Raw genomic sequence first — 27,251 nt, forward strand, 5'->3', positions numbered from 1 at the left:
TAATTACTGCAGCTAAGAAACCCTACGCTCATTTGCGGGGGCGCGGATGTTTTATTTAACTTGTGTTCAATGTAAACTTTTAAACTACTGGTTTTATGAAAAAAATCTCATGTATATTTTTTTTGTTTTTGTAATTTATATATAGAGTAGAAAATAATATTTTATAATATAGATGTTTGATAATAATTTTTTTAATTGTACATAATATTATATTACAAATTTTAAAACTTGATCCAATTTGATGTAATATAGGAAAAAAGTATCTCCCTTTAATACAGACTATTTAGTTAATATTTATACAATATTAATAATGGTCAATACATGAATATTAATTTAAACAAATCATTGCGCCTGTTCTTAATATAAGCATCCCTGCAGTACACCTCTCATATATTTGTCTCTTCACTTGCCTTGCCTACGAGTGACATTCTCTAAGGTGAATCTACTTATGATGCACCTTGTCCTGTTAAGTTAATCGTTAATTGTCTCTTTTGTTTTCTTAACACACTGAAACGACAATCTCAGCTTATCAGTGAATCATAACACTCTCTTTTAGATCTCGCTATTAACTGACCAGATTGCTAACCAAATTAACTGAAACAGTCAAGACATCTTCTAAATAAAAAACACACCCACCTGGAACTAAATCATATACTGAGCATCACTTATTATGTAATCTCAGTAGCTCCACCTGAAACAAACAACCAATTAGAAGTTTCATGTCTCTGCAATCTTACTTCCGCGGCAATCTTGCACTGTTTCCTTAATCTATATGGTTCCATATACGATCAACATCTTTTCATGTCTAACTCCCTTTTTGTTTTCTGTAAACAGGATTACCCCAGCGGCATGATGAAAGCAGAAGAAGAAGGAGGGTTTGGCTGGCAAGTGTGGCACCGCAATGGAACAGCGTGCCCTCATGGGAGCTTTCCTATACGACGCGTTGAAGCTGAGGCTGAACTTTCAGAGGGGAAATACGGTCCCCTGATTTCTGACGCCGCAGACCGAGCCACCAAGGGGCATCAGGCAAGTCTCTTTCATTCGCTTATAGAATAGTGTGATTAGTTTAACATATACCGTAAAACTTCTATAAATTAATAATGTTGAGACTTTGAAATTTTATTAATTTATAGAGATATTAATTTACAAAAGTTTATTTATTTAGATTTCTTGTTTAAAGATATATTTATTATAAGATAAAAATATATATTTGATTTTAGTATATAGACAATAATTGTTATTTTTTGAAATTTGACATTTATCTTAATTTTATTATATCTATCTATACTATTATTTCAACTAAACTAACTTGGACTCATTAACAAGACTGATGAAAGATGTGTACTAGTTGAATAGGTGCTAGGGTGATAAACTTAATAGTTTATTTGATATTGAATATATTACACACATTTAAGAATTCTTATTTTAGCCGCACAGTGTGCGGATTTTATAAATTCATAATGATTTTTATAAATTAATTTGTGATAAAAAAATCGATAGAAAACTTATGATTGGTTGATAATGCAAGAATAACATTATATTTTATTATCATCTAACACATAACACATTCATTTCATAATTATAACATAGAAGTAAAAATTAAAAAGAGAAATTACAGTATATGAGTTGTTAATTTTTTTTAAAAAAATAGTAAGTTTAAAAGATTCTATTATATAGATTGGATCAAGTAAAATATTTATAATTTTATCATAATCCCTATGTCTGCTTATTTTATAAAGTCCAAATAATTGTATAAATTTAAATTGATGATTTATTAATCAAAATCATAAAATATGATAAATAAGAAAAATTCCTAAAATCATGGGAACATGACAAGTAAGAAAATTCACTTCTCAAATAATAGTATAGATTGTATAGAATATAAATTGTGGTTTTAGATATAATATTACTAAATCTCATCAAAAATATTTTAAGTGTTAAGAAAATATAAAGATAATTTATTTGTGAATATAAAACATATAATATAATAATAGGTTCTACTTATATAAAATATGTATACCTATAAATTATAAATTTATAATTTTAATGCGACCATATATTTACATAAAATTTTCTAAAAATATATTATTTTATTATTTTATCGATTTGTGTCAAATTTTGAACCAGTCCAAGTTAGGACTGGTGAAAATTATTAATTTAAAGAAATTATTAATTTAAAGAATATTAATTTATATAGGTTCTACTGTATTAGATTTCGTATATATTTGTGCACTATATGTTCGAACCGTTAATAACTGAGTGTGTACTTGTGAAAAATAGTATGATGTAGGGTACGTGAAAGATCTACCCATCTATGGAGCGAAAGCCACACTAAACGTCTGGAACCCAGTTTGAGTCAGGGGACGACTTCAGTTTGGCGCAGATCTGGGTCACGTCTGGAAGTTACGAAAACCAAGACCTCAACACGCTTGAGACGGGTTGGCAGGTACAAGTTATCGAATTATACAATATCGTTATGTATGCCAATGTCTAACCATAAAATTGATTGTGATACTCAGGTTTACCCGAACAAATATGGCGATCACCAACCTAGACTGTTCACATATTGGACCGTAAGTTTTCTTCTTTTTTTTTTTGCTTTCTAATGTCAACAAATACACTTAGCAGAACTATTTTATTATTATTAGGAACTACACAGTTCTATTAGGTCTCTATCCCTATACATTATTTACCAAGTGATTTTGACACATGTCATTACCATATTAATTTTGAAAACAAAATGATGACATGATATACTAACAAAGATGACATGACTGTCTTAGACTAATTATGACACAAACATTAACATTTAATTTTGTTTTATAATTTTGGTAAGTTTTTAGAAAAAAAGAAACAACTTATAAATCATCATTAATATAACAATAAATAGTAAAGTTAGAAATATAGTAATATATAATAATTTTAGAAAATAGTATTTAATTTTATTTAAATAATTTTTAAATTTTTATTACTAAAATAAATCTTTAAAAATTTAGCATTTTCAAAAAAAAATTAATTTTCTAATCATATTATGATTATTTATTTTTAGTATCTACAAATTTTGGAAATATTATTTAATTTTATGTTTTGTTAATTATACATAACAAAACTTTCTCTTAATTTTATAGAATTTAATTTAATATATATTAACCAAAATAAATAAATATAAATATTTCCAAGATATATATATATATATATATATATATATATTATAAAATATAAATGTAAATAAAAATATGTATTTTATCTTAGTTACATAGAATTAAAATATTGTACGCAAATAATAAAACCAAAAAATTAACAAAAATTTATTTATGAATATAATTTAAAAACTTTATTTCAGCAGTTGATGTAGGAAAACACCTAGTAATACTATAAATTTCGAGAAGAAACATATATATAACAATCCGCATTGTTAAAAAAAAAAAAACAATCCGCACATAAATCTGAATGATCTGACGTGTAGCGTGCCTTTATCTTTGGTCATACCCCATAAGTATGGTTTAAAATGTTCATTAATTCAGTTTCAAAAGAACGAAAAAGGTTAACAAAGTTATTGGGCTTTTAGCCGAAAGAGAAAAATGTAATTGGGCTTCTAGAACAAACTTTGATAATCATAGGAACCATGTGAAACTTGAGAGTGTCATAGATAAAGAATCAGGGGGTAATAAGAACAAAACACACATGTATAAAACCTGATACTGACAACAAAAACCAATAGTTTGAATACTGAGATGCATAGTCTGTGTAAATTTGAAACGAACAACTAATACAGTTTTATTTGGTTGAATCTTTGTAAATTTCAGAGCGATGACTATCTTAGCAGCGGGTGTTACAACCACTATGGTAGAGGGTTTGTACATGTCAACAGACATGTCGCCCTAGGAGGAGCAATCGCCGGGACTTCGACTATTGGGGGAGACCAATTCGATATAACCTTGCAGATTTGGAAGGTCAGTTACTATTTTTTTTTTTGAATTAAATGTTAATTTTTATTCAAAAGAAAAATACCTTGCTACATCAAGTGTGGCCTATTTTAGAGTTTCTTCTAACTTCTCCAAACTTTAACTAACTTATAAAAGATGAAAACTCAAAACTCTATCTTGTGCTAAACCATAAGACCATTCCTCCTTCATACTCTTTATCTCCTTTCTGTCTAATAATAGTGAATCTGTTCCTCATCTCTTTGTCAATTCTCTTGATTGGAAGCATGCTTGGTGCTGGATCTTCTCCATGTCTTCTTCTATTTCTTTTTCTCCATACGGCGTGGACTGCTGATTGAAACACATGTCTTGTTATGAAGAGGCTAAGCTTGTTCCAGATTGAAGCATTTGATAAGAGCCTGGAATATTCTCCCACACAAAAAATAAAATTTTCCTTGTCTCCAATGGTTCTTGGTAAAACCCACAAGAAACATCAGCATTTTGATTCGAACTTCTTACCCTCTCTCCAGTAGACAGCCTCCCATGAATTGCAGTCCAAAGTATAAAAGAGTACCTTAGAGTTGCATATTTAAACCACACAGCTTGATGCCAATCACACAATGGATGCTTCTCCCTTATTGTGAGCCATGTTTCTCTAGTAGAGAATACCTTCTTATACTTCCCCTTCTCATTTTTCCACATTGATATATCATCTGTCTTATACTTCTCAATTTCTATCTCCACTCTATTCAGAATCTGAGTTCTATGTTGCCTCTTTCTGTGATTCCAACAAGCCGCGACATTTGAATTAACATGGATACCCAGATCATATTGGCCTCTACCACTGAGAACATCCTGTAGACAACCTAAGGGAGGCCACCGTTCGTACCATCCTTTACCTCCACTCTGTAAAATAACTTTGCTGTGTCTCGACATTTTAAGAGTAACTATTGACCAAAAAGAAAATGAGTTTCTCCCACGTAATCTTTTCTTTAAAGAGGTGGAATTTTTCACATTCGTCCAACTTTATACTCGGGGCTAGCATTCAGTGGCATCTTAGCCCATCAAATGCCCTTTCCCTCCTCTGTAACGCCTCTCCTCCATGTCGTTGACCTTCTCTATTGTGAACTTGATGCCCATTTAATTCTCATTTCCCCCCTTCTCCTTTCAACTCCCTCATATTTGATCCGAGGACCATCACTTGGCTCTACTTCACAGCCTACAACAAATGGTCTTACTATCTCTTGCTCTTTTGATTTGAAGAACGTCTGGTGGCGCGCCTCCTTGGATTTTGGGAGGCACCTAACGTGAAGAAAATGAGGGAAGGTGATATGTGTTGACTTTGCCGTCCCTCCCCTTTCTTTTGCCATCTCTAATGAACGTAAATGTCGTATTGTATGATTCTAACTTTGTATGATTCTACTGCTTCTCCTTTCGTGTTTAGGTTTGTGTGTGTGCAGTATTTTCCAGAAACATATGAAACTCTAGGGGGAGTGTTTTCTTTGTCTATATTGAAGAGGGTTATGTGACTCTATTTAGAATGAGGAGCGGTTTTCACTTTACCAATTAGCACCTCGGATCCAAACCTTTGCAAGACGGTCTGTTCCTGCTGAGAGATATCAAATGTAATAAGTTTGTTCTGTGCGCAGATCTTGGAGACGTTCTTGCGGAGCGAGTATGGAGGACCTGGAACACTCTTGGTTGTACCGTTCATCGACATGGCTGATACTCTCAATGAAAGGGAACTGCCTGGAGGTCCACAAGCCGCACGTGCAGCTATCAAATGGGCTCAGGATCATGTAGACAAGGATTGAAAGGAATGGACCGGCACTGATTAGTAGCACCTGAACCTCAAATCATCAAAATATAGTTCAGTACTCATGTATCAGAAGATATATTGTCTTTGTAACTCTGAATTTTGCAGATTTTGGTATTTTGTTAGCTCTGTTCTTATATAATCCTTGGTCTCATCATTTGTTTCCCAAGGTGATCAGTATATGGTTAAGTAGATTCTTCCGGTGTACCAAATAAGAATTATAGATACCTAAGATCTGTTAGTTATATATAACTTATAATGATTCAAGATTAATATGCTCATGTTGTTAAGCAAAGCTAGTTATATTTGTTCCAAAAGCCAATTTGTGTCATACAAAACGGTGGAGACAGAACGATGGGACAGACAGCCAGGACGAATCGGCACGAAATAATTCTGTTCCCATGATACTTCCAAGTAGCTCAACACTAACGGTTGACTTTTCCTCTGAATAATTAGTTCGTGACTTCGTGTTATTATATAGTTTTCCTCTAGTGTTCAAAAAAAAAATAGTTTTCCTCTAAATGAATAGGAGTGGCAAATAGCATACAAAAACAAAACGAATCAATAGTTGATGAACGGTTGACTTTGACACTGATTTTTTAAAAAATGGGTCCAGAATGCAACCGGCCATTGTTCCCAAGTATGATAACAACTCACAATTGACAACCCATGACTGATAAATTAAAGACTACCTGAACATATCCATATTTAAAGCATCTTCACTCTCAGGTAATAAGATTCCAAAACTAAATACTATCCCCATCAATCATTAAATTAGAAAATGAAGGCGACGAAACTTCCCACATACAGGCAATCATTCGAATCTGTAACGGTTAATGCCATAACTAATGATTAGTGGTTATCTTTGCGTGGGAGGACTACGAACAATGCTGCCTTTTACAATTCAAGAAGGGCAGAAAACATACATCCAACTTGCACATATGCCTTGAGAATAAAGTAAAAAATGGAGATGGAGCAGAAAACTTATATATACTGTATAAAGATTGTCTTCATGTAAACGTTATATTTTTTCATATCAAATCCATACAAGTTATCAGATAAGATGGCATCGGTTACCGTAAACATAAGATTAATTAATCTTTAATACCGAATTATATAAAATAGGTTATGAAAATAATGTAGAATTGAACGAGGAAATATCCTAACTCCTCCTTACCCTTACACATGGGTCGTACCAATTGTCGGCAGCCTCCATGCACGTAACTTCATGATCACGTGGATCCTCATACACTTCACGACCACGTGTCAATCTCTCAGCTCACATAAACCGATCTACGAAGCAACCTGTTCCTCGTTTACGATGGATCTCACGTGGCAGACTGTCAATGGTCAGGGTTTCCAAGAAAAACACCCAATAATGAACGAGTTATTCTTGGGTTTACCCCCTAGGTTGAACCTCTAGGTTCACCAACCAATAGGATTGTGTTATTTCATATTTAATATCTTTTAAAAAAAGAGATAAAATATTGTCTAATTATATTATCTTTTAAAATTAATAGGTAAAAAGAAATAAAAAAATAGTAGTAATTACCAAAAAAACAAAATTTAACGTCGTCAGCAAAACATTAAATCTTAAATCCTAATCTCTAAACCCTAAATCTTAAACCCTAAACCCTTGGGTAAACCCTAAACTCTAGGATAAATCTTAAACTCTAAATCAAAATCACTAAACACTAAAACACTCAAGGGTTTAGGGTTTAGAGTTTTAGGGTTTAGGGTTTAGAGTTTTAGGTTTTAGTGTTTTTATTTAGATTTTACGATTTATCCAAGAGTTTAGGGTTTATCCAAAGGTTTAGAGTTTACCCAAGGGTTTAGGGTTTACCCAAGGGTTTAGGGTTTAGGATTTAGGGTTTAAGGATTAGGATTTAGGGTTTAGTGTTTTGCTGACGAAGTTAAAAAGATTTTTTTTAATTCTCTTTTCTGTAACTAGTTTTTTTTTCTTTTTTTTTAAAGTATAATATAAATCGACAATATTTTGTTTGTTTTTTTAAAAGATATCGAATTTGAAATAATGAAATCCTATTGGTCGGTTAACCTAGAGAACCCAAGAATAACTCATAATGAACAGCCACGCGTCGAAATAGTTGACACAAAAGCAAAAGTGAGTTGGCAAGACATTTGCTTACCAAAGAATGAAGGGGGCTTGGGAATCAGGTCTTTAAAGGAGATAAACAAAGTCCACTGCTTGAAGCTAATCTGGAGAATAGCATCTGCTAGATCCTGCTTGTGGGCCAAGTGGATACATTGTTATTTGATAAAGAAAGGGTGTTTCTGGTCGATCTCAGTTAACACAAATTTGGGGTCTTGGATGTGGAAGAAGATTCTACGAATGAGAGACGTAGCAAGGCAATTTCTGCGTGTAGATGTCAGAAATGGGAACCATACCTCCTTTTGGTATGAAGTCTGGTCGCAGATTGGTTGTCTAAAGGAAGCTGTAGGTGATAAAGGTAAAATAGCGCTTGGTATTGTGGAGAATGCTATGATGGCAGATGTCCTCTCAAATCACAGGAGGCGGAGACATAGAGTAAGCATTCGAAATGATATTGAGGAAGAGATAGATAAATTGCGCATTGGAGGGTTAAGGGACATGGATGATGTCCCGTTATGGAGAAGCGAAGAAGGAAAATTTGGGAACAAATTCTCCACTAAAAAGACATGGCTACAGCTGAGGACGAGGCACTCTATCTGTCCTTGGAGCAGAGGCATATGGTTTCCCGAGTCCACCCCGAAATACTCATTTATGATCTGGATTGCAATAAAGAATAGGTTGCAAACAGGAGATAAAATGCAAGCTTGGAATGCTACCATAAACGCAGAGTGTGTTCTATGTCATGAAGTGCAAGAGACTTGCCATCACCTCTTTTTCCAATGTACCTACTCATCTAAGGTTTGGAAATCATTGGTACAAGGGCTTCTCAAGGATGGCTTTACCAGAGACTGGAACACCATTATCACCATAATCTCTGGCTCGAGCTATCCTGCCACAGAATTGTTCCTTATCAGATACTCCCTGCAGGCTGCAGTTCACAGTATCTGAAGGGAAAGAAACTCGAGGAGACATGGTGAAGAACCAAAGGATGCCATTACGCTGAGCAAACTCGTTGATAAAACGATCCGGTTACATCTGCTTGCAGTCAAAGCAAGAGGCCACGCCTACTTGGAGAGAAGTCTGCGTACTTGGTTTGGCACGAGAGATGATCTAACACCCTCGTAATGGCTGTATAGAATTATTTTTATAGCCTTATGAGTACATAAATAAAAACAGAAGCACAAGATGTAACACAGTTTTTGCTTGAATATAATTTTACATTCATTCAAAAAAAAAAAAAAATAGTTGACACACTTGCCAACTGATTATATATTTTTCGCCTACTTTCTCGATCTAAAGTCGAAACAAACACAAACATACAAAAACAACAAAATTTGATCACAAGTCATCGAAACATGATCCACACTAAAACCGGGTCAAATCGCCGGATCCTGACCTTTCCGGCTGTGTAACCATGCAAATCAATCTCCGTAACCACGCTACTCGACTCACTGATTCAACTCGCCGGCGACATCCTCATGTTCAAGCAGAAACACTTCTCCACCAATAAACGAAGCTTCCAAAAAACCATCAGGCAGATCCAAAACCTAGCTTTCGTCTTGGAAGAGATCCGGATCCGAGTCGGGTCTCCAAGTCGCTACTTCCCCGGCGTCTCGAGCCTCTCGGAAATCCACGTCATCTTCCAGAAGCTCAAGTTCCTTCTAGAAGACTGCACGAGAGACGGAGCTAGACTATGTATGCTGATGAGCTCAGATCAAGTCTCGGATCATCTTCGGATCCTGACTCTATCTATCTCCACTAGCCTCAGCGCGTTTCCTGTCTCGTTCGTTGACTTACCGATCGAAGTCAACGAGGTGGTTGGCCTAGTGAAAGTATTTGTTATTATTGCATTTTTTTTTTTTTAAATTACACCAAACGTGAGGAGTATCCTTTAGGGATGATTTTGTTGTCGACAATAATTAAAGGGGTTTTGTTGGTATATATACATTGTATCTAGATTTTTCAATATTGAATTTCTCCTTCCGATGTTGTTGGTTGTCATTAACAGCACATGATGAGGTTATACTAATATAATCCTTTAATGTTAAGTAACTTTTGTATGTCGCATCCATGTGAAGATCATACTCGAATCAAATGGAGTTGTAAACGTACATTCTACAGTTTTAAAGAAACACTAAAAATGAGCGCCACAGACAACGGATCTGTAAAGAGTACTATATATGGGAGATGTATGCCCTCAAGAAAGGGAACAAGAGTTGCCCATTTCCAGCTTTACAAACTTTTTTCTTTTTTTTCTTGCTTTCTTTATACACATGTACACATGCATAATATCAATGATGCATCCAGTTCTTTGTATATTAGTAATATTTTTGTTTTTGAGTTTACATCGTGTGCTAAAATTTTCATCAAAAACTTGCTTATGCAAGTCTCACCTATATCTTTATCTTGTATCGGGTTCAGACGTTATCAGTTGTTTTGTAAAAAGCATTAGACCATCATTAACGCAGGGTTCTTAGTACAAGGTTCTTAGCAGAATATAAGAACCCGACTCTTAACTTTTAACTGAAAAAGTTAAGAGTCGGCTCTTAAATCTCTTATTTAAGAACCGACTCTTAGCATTTTCAGTTAAAAATTAAGAGTCGGGTTCTTATATTCCGCTAAGAGCCCCGTCCTAAGAACCCCCGTTAATGATGCTCTTAGCTCTTGGATTCTTGAATTTTTCAGATCTAGTTAAGTTATACGTCCGGCGTTTTACAAATGCTATAAGCGTTTTAACTTAATCAAAGATGTCAAACCAAAACAATCTTCAACAAATGTAGGCAAGTACTAAATATTTGACCAAATGATTCTAAAGGTCTCTCTCTATATTTTCTCTAAATCGTCTTTCTATGCAGAAATGATAAAGTAAGATCACACACCAATTAAAAACAAAGTGGTAGGCTCTAATGATTCATTTGTGCTACTAGTTGATGCTACTACTACGCTCCATTTGTAAATAACTTAAACCATTCGAATTCAAATCCACACAATGCATTAGTATATGAACTAATAAGTTTTCCATTATCCTTTAATTATAAAGCTCAAGTCAAAACTCAAAACCATAACTTATGTGCATAATAATAATTAAAATAATTATAGGAAATTCGGAAAGCTTTTAGAAACAGAAATACGTCCACGTGGAGCGAGATTAAAGGACATCTATAAAATTGACGGCGTCAAGTCAACGTGCAATTAAAAACACCGTCAAAGGGTAAAAAAAGTTAACGGAGATAGATATTACACGGACCCCCAGAAAAGGTCACTAATCTAATCCGGGACTCCTCATCTTCTGCCGTCGAACCGGCGACGGAGAAGACTCCGGCGACGATGTCAGCACATCGTCATCTTCGTCGTCTATCGGGGATGAGAGCTGCGAGGAAATGATCTCCACGGGAGATAACGGCGGGGAAGAAGAGTCCGAAGAATCAGGCGAGAGAGTCGACGGCGGCGGAGAAGAGTCCGGCGAATCAGGGGAGAGGGTCAACGGCGGCGAATCTTCTGGAAGCTTCCGTTTGTTTCCGTTGGAAAGTTTGACGTCTCTGGTTAAATAGTTTCTCAGGCGTTTCACGTCGGCGAGTTTCACCGGTTTCAGTAAGAAGTCCTCCGCACCTTCCTCAAGGCATCTGCCGGAATCAGTTTAATCAGTTAGCAGTTTACTCTAACTCGAAATCAACAAAGCCTGAGGATTGATAACGAAAACTCACCTGTCGATTCTGGTTATTACATTCTCCGACGACATTATTACAACCGGGACTTGCCCGAAACTGGACGATTTCTGTTTCAGATTTCCGGAAAATTCCACATTGTTCAGACAGGATTCAAAAAAATAAAAATAAATAATAATTATGTAAAACGGCGGTGAAATTCAGACCTTAATCTTCTTGAGGAGCTCGTAACCAGTCATTCCAGGCATGCAGTAATCGGTGATGATCAGATCAACTTTCAATCTCTGAGAATCGGTAAAGAAAATTAAAATCAATTATTTTTTGGTAAATCAAAACTCTTTAATCCTAAAAAAATACTACTCTTTTAATTCGAAGACTTACATCGAGTTCAGCAGAGGCGTTCTCGTTGTCTATCCCTAGAAACTCCAGAGCACGCCATCCGCTATCTACCGCCGTGACTGAAACAGAACCGCCGAATATATATGTTTTAGAATGCATTTTTAGTTATTATTTAATTAGGAAGACGAACCTTTGCAGGAGGTAATACGAAGCAATCTCTCGATGACAATCCGATCAACGAGGCTGTCGTCGACGGCTAGGACATGAACTTCATCTACATCCAAAGGTGGAGAATCCATTCCTCCGATGCCGACACTCATCATCTCCGACCTCCGTAGACATGAAACGCCACCGTCGCTGGCCATGGCCGAGAGTAGTAGTAGTAACTGAGAGGAGAGGATATTAAAGTTTAAGACGAGAGAGAGCTCACATCTGTTTTCGTTTCCTCTTCCCCTCTTCTTATGACAGTTTTTTATATTTCCGAGTTTTTTTCCTCTTTCCTCAAAAAATTAAAACCAATCTTTTTAGTGTCCTTTTGTTTAAAATTATAGTTTTTCTTCTACAGTGAGGAAAATCCAACAAAATAGAGTATTTGTTTATTTATTGTGTGCCGTGCTTGTAGGGTTGAAAAATTGAACTTTATTTTGAAGAAATAAATAATATTTAAAAAATGAGACTTCTGAAAATCCGGGTGGGGCCCCTATGCGAATATAAATCCGTACAAAGGACTTGGAAAATAATACCATAGGTTAGGTCTGAGACTTATTATCCGAAATCCGAATTCGATCCGAGATCCGCTCCGGATCCGTTCCAAAAATAGGATATCCGGGGTGCCAGGATCCGAATCCGGATAGTAAAATCTTGGATCCGTGCAAACCGAATCCGGATCCGGATATCTTAATTTTTAGATCCGGATATCCGGATCCGGATCCGTATTTTTAAAATACATTAAATTTTTAAATTTTATTAATATTTATATTTGATATATTAATATTTATACATGAATTAATCTTATAATATTATATTTCAGTTTTACAATATTATAAACATATATAAATATATTTATAAATATTTAATTTATGTATTATATTAAAAAATTAGTATTTTTTTGTTAAAAAAATTATTTTTAATTATTTTGACGGATCCAGATCCGGATCCGGATATCCGCGGATAATAGAATATCGAGACGGATATCCGAAACCCGGATATCCGGAAACCACGAATCCGGATCCGGATATTAAATCCACGGATCCGGATCCGGTTACCCTAAATTTCCCGGATATCCGGATCCGTCCCACCCCTACCATAGGTAGTGTGACCAATATAGTGGGAGTGAAAACCTCAAAGTGGACTTTTTACTGATCATTAACAGAAAAAAAAGCTAAAGATGTGAAGCTAGTTTGGTCGCCATTGCAGTTCTCAGTAGCGATTAAAGTAAACCGTTTCAGTAAGTGCGTATAATCTGGCTCGTTTAGGATCGGTCTTACTAGATATCTATATATATATAAATATTTTTGATTCTCTCCTATGCTGCCACCTAGGATGTCACGTCAGAAAGTCATGCGTTCTGGAGCTGACACGTGTTCAGATAAGTAAAACTATGCGTTTCATTTAATCGAGTTATGTTTCGTTTGTTCACATGTTAATGGGCTTCTAAACATTTAATGGGCCCAACAGAGAGAGCTTGTCTTTCCCGATGACGTGACCAAAAATTAAGGCTCGTGTCATCTTCGATCTACACCAGCTATGGAGGAGATATGATGAATTGAGTGAATCGAATCGACGGGTGTTCAAAAAAAAAGTGAATCAAATCGACGTGAAAAACCTCTGTGTCAAGCTTTAATTGCGTCTTTTCGTCTTCTGTTTTAATCTTCCAAAGCGTTACGTAACAACATTCATAAATGCTTCCATGATTTCTCATTCATTGTATCTCGCTTTATCCTTTTTTCCTAGCAATGAATCTCCACCTATAAAAAGGTAAAGCTTGATCTCTTGAAAATTATCTTCACAAATCGAATAGCATTCGATATTTTCTCATTATAATAGGTAACCCCTCTGTTCGACTTGTTGATCTGAATTATGGGTTGTTCTTCCACCTTAGAGGTGAAGTTGCTCAGTTTCTGGAAAATTGACATGCTTTTTATTGATTCTAAGATATTTTGTTTTTAAAGCATATCTTAGTATTGAAATAATTTGTCTTCACGAAGAAGGTTGTATAATCTCAAAAGAAAATTGAAAAATTGTATCCTAATGAGGGACTCTTTGATAACAACAAAGTGTCTTTACGAAGTCAAAAATAGAAGGACATACATATCCCTCAGTTATGTCATCGATATGGTAAATGTGCTGAAGGAACCATGACAGAGGAAGATGTTGTCTTGAGAGAAAGTTCAAACGAAAAATATGGCATGAAAAGGTATAAAAGTTTCCCGTTTCCTAAATCTGAGGAACATGTCCTCATGAACCAAAGTGGTCATCAGAAGAGTTAAAAGTTTTTTTTGGTTTCTTAATCTAAAATGTGTTATTTGTTTTGGTTTTTGGAACTGTAGAATGATATATCTTATGTGGAAGGGGAAAAATAAATACTATGGAACTAAAGTAACTATAAATGTGTGGGAGCCAAAGATACAGCAGCAGTACGAGTTCACCTTCTCGCAGATATGGCTTCTAAGTGACTTATTCAGAAAGTATCTTAACAGCATAGAAACTGGTTGGCAGGTACGCTCAGTTAACTTCTAGGGAGCGTGAATTTGATTTTCATTATCTTTTCTGTATAATGATTTGTGTGTTTTATTACAGATTAGCCGGATTTATATGGTGACAAACTGACAACAATACAAAAGTTCTTTACTTACTGGACTGTAAGTTTTTTAGAAAAAAAAATTATGTTAATGATTTTAAAAATTTGAAGCTTCTTAAAATAAATATAGTATTATTTGTATAAACTTTATATTTTTACTATGTCAAATTAAAACAGAAATAATAAGAATATTTCTATTATTACATTTTCTTAATTATTTTTGTTAATATTGTATTATTTAACGATAGAGAATAATGAAAGTTGTTGTTATTTTAATTCAAATCAAAAATATTTATTAACAATAACAATATGATCTCAGAATTATTTCCATTATTTTTTGTTTATAATATTATTTTCAATACATAATAATTTTAAATGAATTATGATTCAGCATCTGTTCTTCATGCATGTTTACTATGACTTCCGAGTATGTATATGAATTATGATTCAGCATCTGTTCTTCATGCATGTTTCAATGTAACTAAGACATCAGTTAACGAAATGTAGAATTTTACCCAAGATAATCTTTTATTGCAAGTTTGCAAGCGTTCTTCCTAGCAAGTTATGTTCTAGATATATGTATTTTTTTTAAAATGTAGATGAATAACACACACAAAATATTGTTGATCGGTCAGTTTCTACTTTACTATCACGAAAGTATAAAATGCAATCCATAGAATACTTGACAAACAAAAAGAGAATAAATATTCTAAATTCAGATTAAGATATACGTACAATGTCTTTTTCCAAACCGCCGATGGGTGCCATAGATCATAACGTAGCCGCAATAACATTATCCAAACCAGACGTTTAGTTGTTACTCTACAAAAAATTGATGATTTATTTTAACAAATACTATCAGTTTTTCCTAGTTTATTTGAATGAAAGAAGTGGTTTGACCAAAAAAAAACTCTCAATTTTTCGAACAATTGGAAGGTGGACAAATAATAATGCATTGACGTCCACATTAAAATTAGGATTCGTAGGTCCCAAGGAAATCTAAAGGGAGGGACCCATTAATATTTGTTCGAACATTTTTTTCAAAGTCATTTGACTTTTCCTCTTTTTTCTTCCAAACATAATTTGCTGTTTAACTCTTTGGACACCACAGCGTATCAAATCTTGGAGATTGCTTTTGCTTTGTCTTTCCCACTCAAAAACAATTAAATTATTCATAAATGTATTTCTTTTTGTTAGCTTCGCCTTCGCTTATTAAAAGGTTAGTTTAAATATTTTTTCTTTGTTAATAAACAACCACTCTTTTGTGGTAAACGAAGGGTTTGATACTCAATATTTCGTGTGTATTATTAATCATCAAAAAGGGGTTCCTTATATAAGGATTACAAGATAAAGATAAATAGAAAGAGTATTTATCCTAATCTTACATGAATTAGGAAATCTACTAAATACATAAAAAGAAAGATAACATCTAATAGAAAAAGGAAAAATGGTTTCCTTTTCTCTCTAAGCCGCATCTCTCTCTCCTGTAGTCGGCTCTTTCTCTCTCCTCTTGGACACGGCTGTGGTTGGGCCTAGTCGTGGCCTGATAGGCCATCTCTTCTTGTCTTGGTTAATGGCAATCCACATTGTTTATAACACTCCCCCTTGGATGCCATAACCATACAGGATTTGTAGTACGCTTAATGTTGCCTCATTAAAACCTTATCAGGAAAACCCAGTGGGACAAAACCATGATGAAGGAAAAAGAGTACAACACGAACTACTCCCCCTGATGTGAACCTCGGTGTAGGTTCTACATACTACGCATCTTGATGCGTGATCTATCCTGTCTGTGTAGGAAAGGAGTAATCGGCCAGTTTCATTACTGCACCGTAATTAAGACCACTTAGACCTCTTAGGTCGTTTCTCATGTCCTTTGACATTGAGTGTCCCGTTTAAAGCATGTGTGCTAAGCAATGTAAACCACATTGTCCTTGGGAATCACATGTTGGTCTTTGCAAAACGTGTTTGCATGTATTCATGATTCATACATGATCATCTACTTCTATACTCTTTACTTTTGGTTAACTATGATAACCATTCTGCCATGTTTCAATCTGGTCGATCAATGTCCAGTCCATAGACCACGTCCATACATGTCCACTTATTAATCTTATGAGTGTTCAATGATTATTGCTTTTGAGGTTTTATAATCTCTTATCATGGCTCTTCGGTCGAACACACTCTCATGTATCTCACATGTGGACATCAATTTCTTTGCTTTAAGTAATGTCTTATTCCTTGCGTTCATATCTTAATGACGCCTAATGACCTTACGTCATAGATCTCATAAGCTTTATGGGCTACAATACTTCTTTGGTATCCGACAGATTAGATGTCTCCTTTTAATCTTATGACAAAGCTTTATGGAGTTCATACAGCAGCAGACCATTCTGCTATGCTGGATCCTTAAGGGATCTAATGTCGGATTGCAACCTGATGGTTGATCTTTAGTTTCTATTAGCCCGTGACCAAGAAGAAGGTTCAGACGCCTTTTAGGTCTAAAAGCCGGACGTGTCTAGAAAATCTGGACGCTCTTTGCTGAAGGGCTGGACGCCCTTGGACGGACAGAGTCGGACGTCTCTAGTTTGAAGGACCGAACGCTCTCAGCCAATGTACTGGACGCCTACAAATATGTTTTGTATCATTCTTCTAACCTCTTTTAGGTTTAGTATAAGCACAAGGAATTTCTTTATAAATTCTCATATGTATATGGACTGTTATTGGATTGTCTTTTACACAACTCCAAGATCAATGATCATGTGTGATCAATTTTTTTTATATACTTTATGCAGCTGCTTTTGCTTCAGTCCATGAATCAGCTTAGGAACAAAGCTGTTCTCTTATCTTATCTTATCCAGTGATCCATATGCTGCTTACTACATTTAGTGTATCTATTTTCTTTCTTATGACCAGACTTGGTTTAATATCAAAAATCTGTAGCAGCAATCACCACATAGGAGTTCATCTCCTTATAATATGTTCCTTTGATCTCTGTGAGTACCTTGTGTAAACAAACTATGATCTAATGCTGTTAATATGAAGACATAGACACTCTAGGCCACGTGATCATGTGTCCTCTCTCACGGTTTCTTTATCTCACAAGATCTATCTATTTCACTGGTTTATCAGATGGCGTTTCTGTATATGTACATGGCCAATACGCTCATCTCTCTTTAGATACTTTGAACCTCCACGTTTATCTTTCTATTCTTTATAATCTTTATGATTCTATGATTGTATGATGAGTACTCATTCGTGGGTACATGATCCTCGCTTATGTTCAAGTGCTATTCTCTTATGTATCTTTATACAAATGTGTGTGTCGACACTTTCATGTGATTCCACTATGTTCCAGACATGATCTGATCACTTTGAGATTTCATTATCCAGGACCTTTGTTACCTAGCAGCTTGGCGTCCCAAGACTACTTGGTTTGGTACCTTAGATGTGTAGCTGGCCAGCCTTTATCTCTATGTCTGGTATGGTTTCTCTTATCATGACTTCGGATCTGTCTATGCACCTTTTCTTTCTATCCGAGTTTCTTTACTCTTATGGAACACTTGGTCTATCTTGCATAGACTCTATAGCAACTTGATTATGTCTCTTCTAGGACTTTAAATTTCGTTTGGTGCTAAGCTGGTTAGTCATTCTTTTTCGGGTCAGTGTCTGGCATTTCGATTAGCTTCTCAATTGGCTATCTTTATATTATCTTTCTTTGGACGTCTTATATCATAATGTATAGTCCGAGGATCTTGCCAAGACAATGATGGTTAAAACCATTCTTATCATTCCTTTACTCTTTCTTTATCCAGCTTATAATCTTTCTCCTTTAATGTTTGGATAGTCGGATCCATTTGATCATGCAATCCGTACTTGGCCACTATTTTAATCACCCATGTTTTGGCTCAAGCTTTCTTTGAATTCGGGGAGAAAGTAATACTCCTATCCAACATATATTCCCAATCCTCTTCTGAGGTTCCATCTTAGACGGCACATATATGTATGTGGTGGTTTTATCTCAGAATCTCTTAAGATGGTTTGTCTGGTTTTAATGACCCGTATTCATTCTTTAGATGAGAATATCTATGCTCACTTATATGGCTTGATGCTTATTATCATTCTGTACATGTATATTCATAATGTCCCCAACCATATAGGTAATGGCCGAACCTTTTATAGGTAATGGCCTTTCCGGCCGGTTATGGCCTTTGCGGCCAGACCGTTGTCTTTCATGGTCTCTTCGGCTTCTTTGTCCGAGTCATGGACTGTGTGCGGACAAGCCTGCACTATTCAGACAAGTCACGGCCAAGTCATGGCCAAGTCGTGGCTGGCTAAGCTGTTTATAGGTGATGGCCTTTTTGGTTTGGCCGTTTGTATCATGGCCTCTCTTTGGCTGGGTAATGGCCCTTTATGGTCTAGTAATGGCGGAGCCATATATCATGGTGTTTAGACCAAAGTACACGAACTTGTAGTATTGATCATGGGTTTATCCTCTCTCCCCCTCATGACCATACTATAAGGTTGTGGTGCTTTGGGATAATTAAGCCTAATGAGTTTCCCTATGTGTACATGTTTCACAACGTGAGATCTTTACGGGATAACTCTGTGCCTTTTCAATACTGATCTTTTGCATCAAGTTCTATACTAGGATGGCTAATCCTATCATGCCATGTAAAATTTCGTGTTGTTTCTCAATATGGTCACCACATCTCTTGCCTCTTATCATACTGATCCTTAGCATAGTATAAATCAGTAGAGATCATCGGTATAGTCTCGACCACTTTCTTTCAAAGGTCTTAGGCGTTTTTATTCTTAAAGATCTGAAGGAACTTTGTTACCTTTCTTGCCCATTGTTTCTTATTTGGAAACCATTCATTATAACTTCAATGGACCACATTTCTTTGGGTGTATATAATGCTTTATAGGCAAATGCCTTAGCCATAGTTTCCTACTAGGCTTTCTATACCATTCATGATTTCTTACTTGGTTTTATGCCCTTTAGGCAACTCTTTAAAACATTCATATGTTTAAGTAAGATCAGGCAAGATTTAATAAACTTAAAACCAATTCCATATAAATCGTGAATGATCCTTAGGTTAAAGTAAACACGAATGCAATCATAAAGCAATAAGACTAGTCGTATCGAAATTTGGTCCTTTTGAAAATCATATCAGAATAAGTGGCGAAGCCTTTTATTCTATATTGTTGTTACAGTATGACTTTCGACACATGGAATGTGGAATAGGATTTCTCTAGTAACTCTTCCTTGGTTACTACTTCACCACAAAGTCTCAGCATCGAGACTGTCTTAAACAAGACTGAGTTGTACTCATCCATGACTTTGTAATCCAAGAATCTTAGATTCTTCTAGTCATTTCTAGCCTTTGGAAGCAACACCGTTTTCTGGTGGTAATTTCTATGCTGTAAAGCATCCCAAAAGTCTAGTGGATTTTCTATAGTGATGTACTGATCTTTTAGACCTTCAATGAGATGATGGAATATAATGCTTATAGCCCTGTACCGATTCATTCTCATTGTTTTCCTTGGTGATTGTATCACCAAGTCCCTTTTCGATATCTGAGTCACATTGTCATTTAAAATTTAGGTTCACAATGTGATCATGTGGCCGCATGGTATTTATCAAGCTCGGCCACAAACAAGTCTTACGCATCTATGAAAACAATCGATCATGGTGCCAATTAGGTCACACGGCCATGTTAGTGTGATACAACAATCCTAGAGATTGGTTCATGATACAATCCGGTTTATATATCAATCCGGATATATGGCCATACGGTTTTGCCTTAGACTTTCACGATTATTATGTGATACAACGATCTTAAGGATCGGATCATGATGCAGTCTGGTTCATATGACTATCCGGATGCTAGGCAACACGGCCTCTTAGATGTACACTAAGCCACACGGCTTTTAATCAATCAAGGGCACAAGGCCGCAAGTGTGTACAATGTATTAGGCCATACTGCTATATACAATAGGGGATTATTAATCTAAATGTATTTAATCCTATTGCATAGTTGCATCTCTATTAGGTTTACTAATTTCAAGGTTTGGTAATATTTAACTAGATTTTAGTATCAAGTAATCTAGCAACCTAACTCTCATTTATGCAAGCAACCTTAATCAATTGGATTCTACTTTATAAAATATAGGGTTTTAATTTAAACTTTAGTAGAAATCGATTTAGCAAAATAAGATTAAGGTTTCAAGGCCTTTAGAATTTTAAAATCGAGATTAGGGTTTTAAAACATTCAAATGACCGATTAAGGGTTTCAAGGCCTTAGGATCTTTATCTTCGAAATTAGGGTTTCAGTTTAAACAAGATTCAGATTCAAGTTTTGAAACAATCCTAATCACAGCTCTAGGTGATCAATCAAAAACACTCAAGTTTCAAATCAAATTTAAAACCGATTTTCTAATTAGGGTTTTAGGGGATTTCGAAAAACTTTGATCTTTGATCAAGGGGATTTGATTTGAGATTCAAAATCATTAAGACTTTGATTTTAATTGATCAATGGATTAATCTCGAATTATGGTTTAGGGGATCGGACTTATTCGAGCTCCAATTTACTCTTTAGGGTTTGATCTATTTTCACTATGGCTTTCATCTTTAGAGTTCTGATTTTAGGGTTTCAATCTTTACAAAACAACCATGTTCAATTCATGTTCTCAGAATTAGGATTACCTTTGTTTTGCAGATTGTAGAAACCGGACCACCAAGATGAACCTCGAACGGACGCGAGCTGGCTGCTTCGGGATCGCGAGCTGAGAGGATGCGATCGGGTTAGGTTTGTTAGGTCGCGATCGCCTTGGTTGTCTCTCGCGAACGGGTTGAGGCTGATCGTCAGATCGAGCTGAGGCAGATACGGGAACGCGAGACGGGATTGAGTTCAAGGGTTCGTCTGAGCTGAGATCGGGATGAAGCTGAGACGGTAATGCTTGCTTGAACGGAATCAAGAACGAATTAGGGTTCTTCGGGATTAGGGTTCCAAAAGACCAAGGCGGCGCCGTCTATTGTTTCTGCGAGTGTGGGCGCATCTGAGATCGGATTGACGAACGGTTTTCGCTGATAGATTCATCTCGTCCAGAGCTGCAATTTGATATGTGGCTCGTCGTCTGGTTCCTCAGGGTTTGAGAGATAGATCGATTTTAAGTTGCGCCTGGATTAAGGTTTATGTGTGACGGATTTTAGGTTAGGTTTTGTCTCAAGGTTTTGGAGTCTATCGTGCTGATAACGTGTTGTAAACGAAGGGTTTGAGACTGAATATTTCGTGTGTATTATTAATCATCAAAAAGGAGTTCCTTATATAAGGATTACAAGATAGAGATAAATGGAAAGAGTACTTATCCTAATCCTACATGAAATAGGAAATCTACTAAATACATAAAAGGAAAGATAACATCTAATAGGAAAAAGGAAATATGGTTTCCTTTTCTCTCTAAGCCGCCTCTCTCTCTCCTGTAGTCGGCTCTTTCTTTCTCTTCTTGGACACGGCTGTGGTTGGGCCTGGTCGTGGCCTGATAGGCCATCTCTTCTTGTCTTGGTTAATGGCAATCCACATTGTTTATAACATCTTTAAGATAATGTAAAACCTTAATTGTTCAAAATTGAACCAAACTCAATAGCGTGACATCCTCCTAGTAGAGCCACCGCAACAACTGATACAACCAAGCAGAAAGAAAATGTCCAATAACGCGTGAAATCAGATTTTACAATCGATATGCCCATTATTTAATAAATAAAAACAATTGCGAAATCTAAAGATTGATTTGTGAATTGATTTTTCAAACGATATGGGCCAACGAATGATGGATCAAATCTTCATGATGTCAACTTAAAATCGAGGGTTGAACAAAAAATCCATAAGTTTGATCAACGTGTCGCATATAAAATCAAAGTTTTATCTTTGTTTCTAGGAACTTTGAAGATCAATAGAAAAAATGAAGATGGTGACATAAAATCACATCGTTTAGACCCGCAAGTCTATGCAGATATTTTTTTTTTAACTTTTATATTTTTCAAAATTTATTTTATAAATTGAATATAATATGTATTAAAAATTTACCAATATTAAATCATTGTTTAATATATACTTTTTAAACACACAATTTGATAAGAGAGATCGACAATAATTTTATTGTGTTTTCAACAGCAATAATATTAACCAATTATATATATATATATATATATATATATATTTGTCTTCTTATATTTTCTTTCCAATAGAATCAATAATGTAAATATGCGTAAAAATACATATTTATAAACATTTTTACATAATAATGTTTCAGTTGGTATGTTAATTAATTATTTACATGTGTTTTAAACATTTTTAGTTCTTAGGAATAAATAGTTAGGTATTTGATGTTTTTAAGACAAAATATTTCACATTAATTTAAAGCATATTTAATTTATAAAATATTCCACATTAATTTAAAATATTTTAGATTATATCATATTTGGTTAGTTAAGATTTTATATTATGATTTTGTAACAGAACATTTAATTTTCTACTATGAAGTAGTTTGTAAAAGGAACATTCATGTTTCAAATATTCTATTAACAATTTTAATTAAAAAAATTGACATTATTTTATATATGTGATAGTATATATATGAAAAGAAACTCGTTGTTATCAAGAATATAGATTGTATACCAAAGATTGATTTCTTTTTAGTTAATTAACTTAATTTGATAGCAATAAATTAGGGATACCGTAAATTTGGAATGTCTTTGATATTAAGAATATTTTGTGGAGTTGATTTTAAGCTTTAGACATTTTTTCAGTTCAAAATAGATTTATAAGATATATTTATTAATCCGTAAAATACAAATGAAACTTAAAAATATGATTATTAAATATATCAGTGGTATTGAAGTGTAAATAACTTACAAAACTATGGAGTATTTTTATTTTGTACTTTTTTAATAGATTAGATTATTAGTGTAATTTAACATTTCTGACTTTTTGGAACCCTAAAGAATGCTAAAATATATTCATTGCAGTATAACTAGCAATAAAAGTCACTAATCAGGTCAGCTATACAATATAGTAATATACAAACTAGTATTCAAATTTCAAAACAATGTAAATAAAAGCATGCTAAAAACACTTTACAAATTATATACAACCCAACATCTTGTGTTCCAGAAAACCTAGCATTTAAATTCCAAAACAAAGTAAATTAAATATTTTGGTTTAAACAAGTATATATGTTTCTTACAAAGAAGAATATATATTTTCTCAAGTTGATGGGATGGGCTAGGTCGATTTCGATTTGAATGATGTCGATATTTGTATTCAGACTATGATATGATATTGAGTTTAGTATATTTCCAAATAGTAAATAGTAAGTTGACGGATGTCTTTACAGTTTTTTTATCTCATAGGTGGAAATGAGATTTTCAAACACGACTCCTCAGAAGTTTATACTTATGTATGTTATATATATATATTGGTGACAACTCTTCTCTGTTTTGTTCTGGCCTCAATAACCTACCGGTGGATATGAAAGCATTTCCTCCCACGGTGAAGGGTTAAGATCGGTGCCCTGCAAAGCTATGAACCTGGATCCGCAGGATGAGTTGTCACACTTATAGTAGTAGTTTTACGGATACTTACTACAACTCAATTACTTGGACTCTAGACTTAACAACTCACGTGTCCATACCTCTACTTTAGGCACTAGCTTAAGTTTACAAGCAAAGATAAACAACTCTTTTAAACACTAGCAGTCTTACCCAATATTACCAACTCTTAACTATTGTCTCAAGATAAGTTCACACACACTCGATATCAAGTCGAGATCACACACACAATGTTAATAAGAACTCAACTCTTATTGCTTTAGAAAATAATCTCAAAACTAAAGTTCACAAGTTCCACACATTGGTATCTCTTTATATAACACTTTATTTATCCTAAACTCATTAGGAATCACACACTTAGATATTTCCTAATCCTTATAGATAATCATAACATAATAGGATTAGGTAACTTGCATCACAAGCTATTTCAGGCTTATCCAACATTCTTTTTTTTAAGCTTGAAATATCTTTTCTCCAAATCCTCCATTCCAATGAAGTCTCGTTGTTCCTTGTTCCAACATTCTCACACTTAGATATTCCAACGAATACAAAGCTATTTAATCATTAAACATGATCAACACTTATTGTATTCATCTTCACAGCTCAATACTCCGCAATCCCTCTTGATACTTCCAAACCTTAGTTTAACTAATGACTTCACCAAAACCACACCGTTTAATGATTTGATGAGTGTTTGAAGTTGGTAACACGATTCGGATACATAGAATTTTTGTCTCTAACCCAGAACTAAAACATATATCATCTCAATAACCCCAAACTGGTTTGGGCTAGGAACAAATGTCTTGTTTATCATTCTTTCATCAATCTCTATATCGTTCCATATACGATCAACATCTTTTCATTTTTAACTCCCTTTTTGTTGTCTTTACATGATTACCCTAGCGACATGATGAAAGCAGGAGAAGGAGGGTTTGGCTGGCAAGTCTGGCATGGCAATGGAACAGCGTGCCCTCATGGGAGCTGAAGCTGAACTTTCACAGGGGAAATAAGGTCCCCTGATTTCTGACGCCGCAGACAGAGCTACCAGAGGGCATCAGGCAAGTTTCTTTCATTCGGTTAGAATAGAGTGATTAGTTTAACATATATTAGGTTTGGTCTATCTGTGCACTATGTACATTCGAACAATTTATTATTCCCAACATGAATAACTGAGTGTACTTTGGTGAAAAACAGTATGCTATAGGGTACGTGGAAGATCTACCCATCTATGGAACAAAAGCCACGCTAAACGTCTGGAACCCAGTCGTGGAGTCAGGGGATGACTTCAGTTTGGCACAAGTATGGGTCACGCACTACAAGAAAACATCAAGGATTCTGAGGGAAAAAATCGTCGGAATTTCGTCGGAATATCGTTATTCCGACGCAATTCCGACGAAATACGTCGTCGGAAATAATTCCTCGGAATTTCTTTTTTCCTCTGAAATCCCTCGGAATTTTCCGACGGAATTCCGAGGAAATAAATTTCCGAGGAAATTCCGAGGATCCTTGTTTGTCGGAAAAGTCCTCGGAATATACCGAGGTAGAACTTCGTCGGGATAATTCCTCGGAAGTTCATCGATCGATGCGTGTTTGGACATATATACATCGATCGATAGGAGTATACCGACGGACTTTTTCCTCGGTTTATTCCGAGGAACTGTTCCCTCGGTATATTCCGAGGGATCCGTTCCTCGGAATTTTCCGAGGGAGTTGTCCCTCGGAAAATTCCGAGGGAAATGTCCCTCGCTATGTTTTTAAAAAAAAACGGATCGATCGATGCGTTTTTGTTCAAAAACGCATCGATCGATGTAGTGAAAAATATAATTAATTTCCTCGAAATGTAAAAAATATTAATTTTTTTGAAAAAATAAAATTTCTGAAATTTAAATTCGAAAATATGAAATTAAAAGTAAAATTGAAATCATACTAATTAATATTCAAAGTTTCACAAATAAAAATAAAACATTCCGAGATTGGGGAAAAAAAAACTACGGGTCTGGCACGTCCGGGAACACCTCGTTCGGGTACATCCTCTGCATCATCTCCATCATTTGCTGGTTCAGCCTCCTCTGTGCCTCATAGCCCGCCTGTTGAGCCGCCATCTGGGTCTCCAACAAAGATATTCGATCATCTTTGTCCTTCAACTGAGCCGTAAGTACTTCTGGATCAACAAAGGGCGGTGGTGCAGAAGAAGGAGGAACCGACCGGGTGCGACGACCCAAACCGAACAAACGTCCCTTCTTCTTTGGAACCGACTGAATAGAAAAAAGCCAAATTTAGAAATTTAAACCAAGAAATAAATGAATTGAACTTAAAAAAAAAAAACTTACGGATTCAACGATTTCGTTGATTCGAAACCGGGACAAGTTGGTCGAAGCCGTCGAAGCGTCATCCTCGGTTTGAAGCTGAGACACTTCGTCTACCACCTGAGTTTGGACCAGGTCGACCACGTCCCTCACAAGACCGTCATCAATCTGGCCGGTCTTCTTGTTGGTATACGCCCTCCTCATTAGGGCGAGATCATCGACCGGCTCGCCATCATTTTCTTCCGCCTTGAAAAAAAACATAAAATTAAAGAAACATTAGAAATTAGAAGAAATGCACAATAAATTTAAATTCTGAAACTCAAATAATTGAAGAAAAAGCGGTTGAACTTACCATGCGATCTCCGAGAGTGGCAATAGATTGAGCACCCAAGTTATGCTTGTAGATGCCCTTCCCTTTACGGTCGCTCCTGCGGTTGGTGGAGTTGGTGGAAGAAGTTTCTTTCGTCTCCTCCTTATCCCAATGCGCACACAACTCCTTCCAGACCGTATCGTTCATCGACTTTGGGACCTTTTAATTAAAAAAAAAAGAAAAAGTTTAATAAATTAAAAAATAGTTTAATAAATTAAAAAATTGTTTAATAAATTAAATCGAACCTTATTGATTTCCCACTTCTTCTTCCACTCGTGGATCTGCTTCCCATAGTTGTCCATTACTTTA

The 27,251-nt window shown here is 35.2% G+C and overlaps 1 protein-coding gene and 1 long non-coding RNA gene across 2 annotated transcripts; one reads left to right on the forward strand and one right to left on the reverse strand.

Annotated features, from left to right (window-relative positions):
* Nucleotides 1–2,300: 2,300 nt before the first annotated feature.
* On the forward strand, nt 2,301–3,954 carry LOC106381041. The gene is made up of 3 exons (XR_001276461.3): nt 2,301–2,446; nt 2,520–2,573; nt 3,807–3,954. It is a non-coding gene; the product is annotated as an uncharacterized LOC106381041 (long non-coding RNA).
* Nucleotides 3,955–10,905: 6,951 nt separating this feature from the next.
* Nucleotides 10,906–12,457, reverse strand: LOC106350370 (two-component response regulator ARR4). The gene is made up of 5 exons (XM_013790268.3): nt 12,044–12,457; nt 11,896–11,972; nt 11,721–11,798; nt 11,554–11,624; nt 10,906–11,472 (listed from the first exon to the last, which is right to left on the reverse strand). The coding sequence occupies exons 1-5, from the start codon at nt 12,216–12,218 to the stop codon at nt 11,112–11,114; spliced, it is 762 nt and encodes a 253-aa protein (XP_013645722.1). The 5' UTR covers nt 12,219–12,457; the 3' UTR covers nt 10,906–11,111.
* Between the last annotated feature and the right edge of the window lie 14,794 nt (nt 12,458–27,251).

The sequence above is a fragment of the Brassica napus genome, chromosome C5 (assembly GCF_020379485.1).
Source record: "Brassica napus cultivar Da-Ae chromosome C5, Da-Ae, whole genome shotgun sequence".
NCBI lineage: Eukaryota > Viridiplantae > Streptophyta > Magnoliopsida > Brassicales > Brassicaceae > Brassica > Brassica napus.

Bases quoted from the DNA above. Each gene is read 5' to 3' on its own strand.
- LOC106350370 (XM_013790268.3), bottom strand. From the start codon at position 12,218: ATGGCCAGCGACGGTGGCGTTTCATGTCTACGGAGGTCGGAGATGATG. The intron at 11,973-12,043 runs GTTCGTCTTCCT...GTTCTGTTTCAG, and splicing joins TCGTATTACCTCCTGCAAAG to TCACGGCGGTAGATAGCGGA. The intron at 11,473-11,553 runs GTGAGTTTTCGT...TGATTCCGGCAG, and splicing joins GTAATAACCAGAATCGACAG to ATGCCTTGAGGAAGGTGCGG.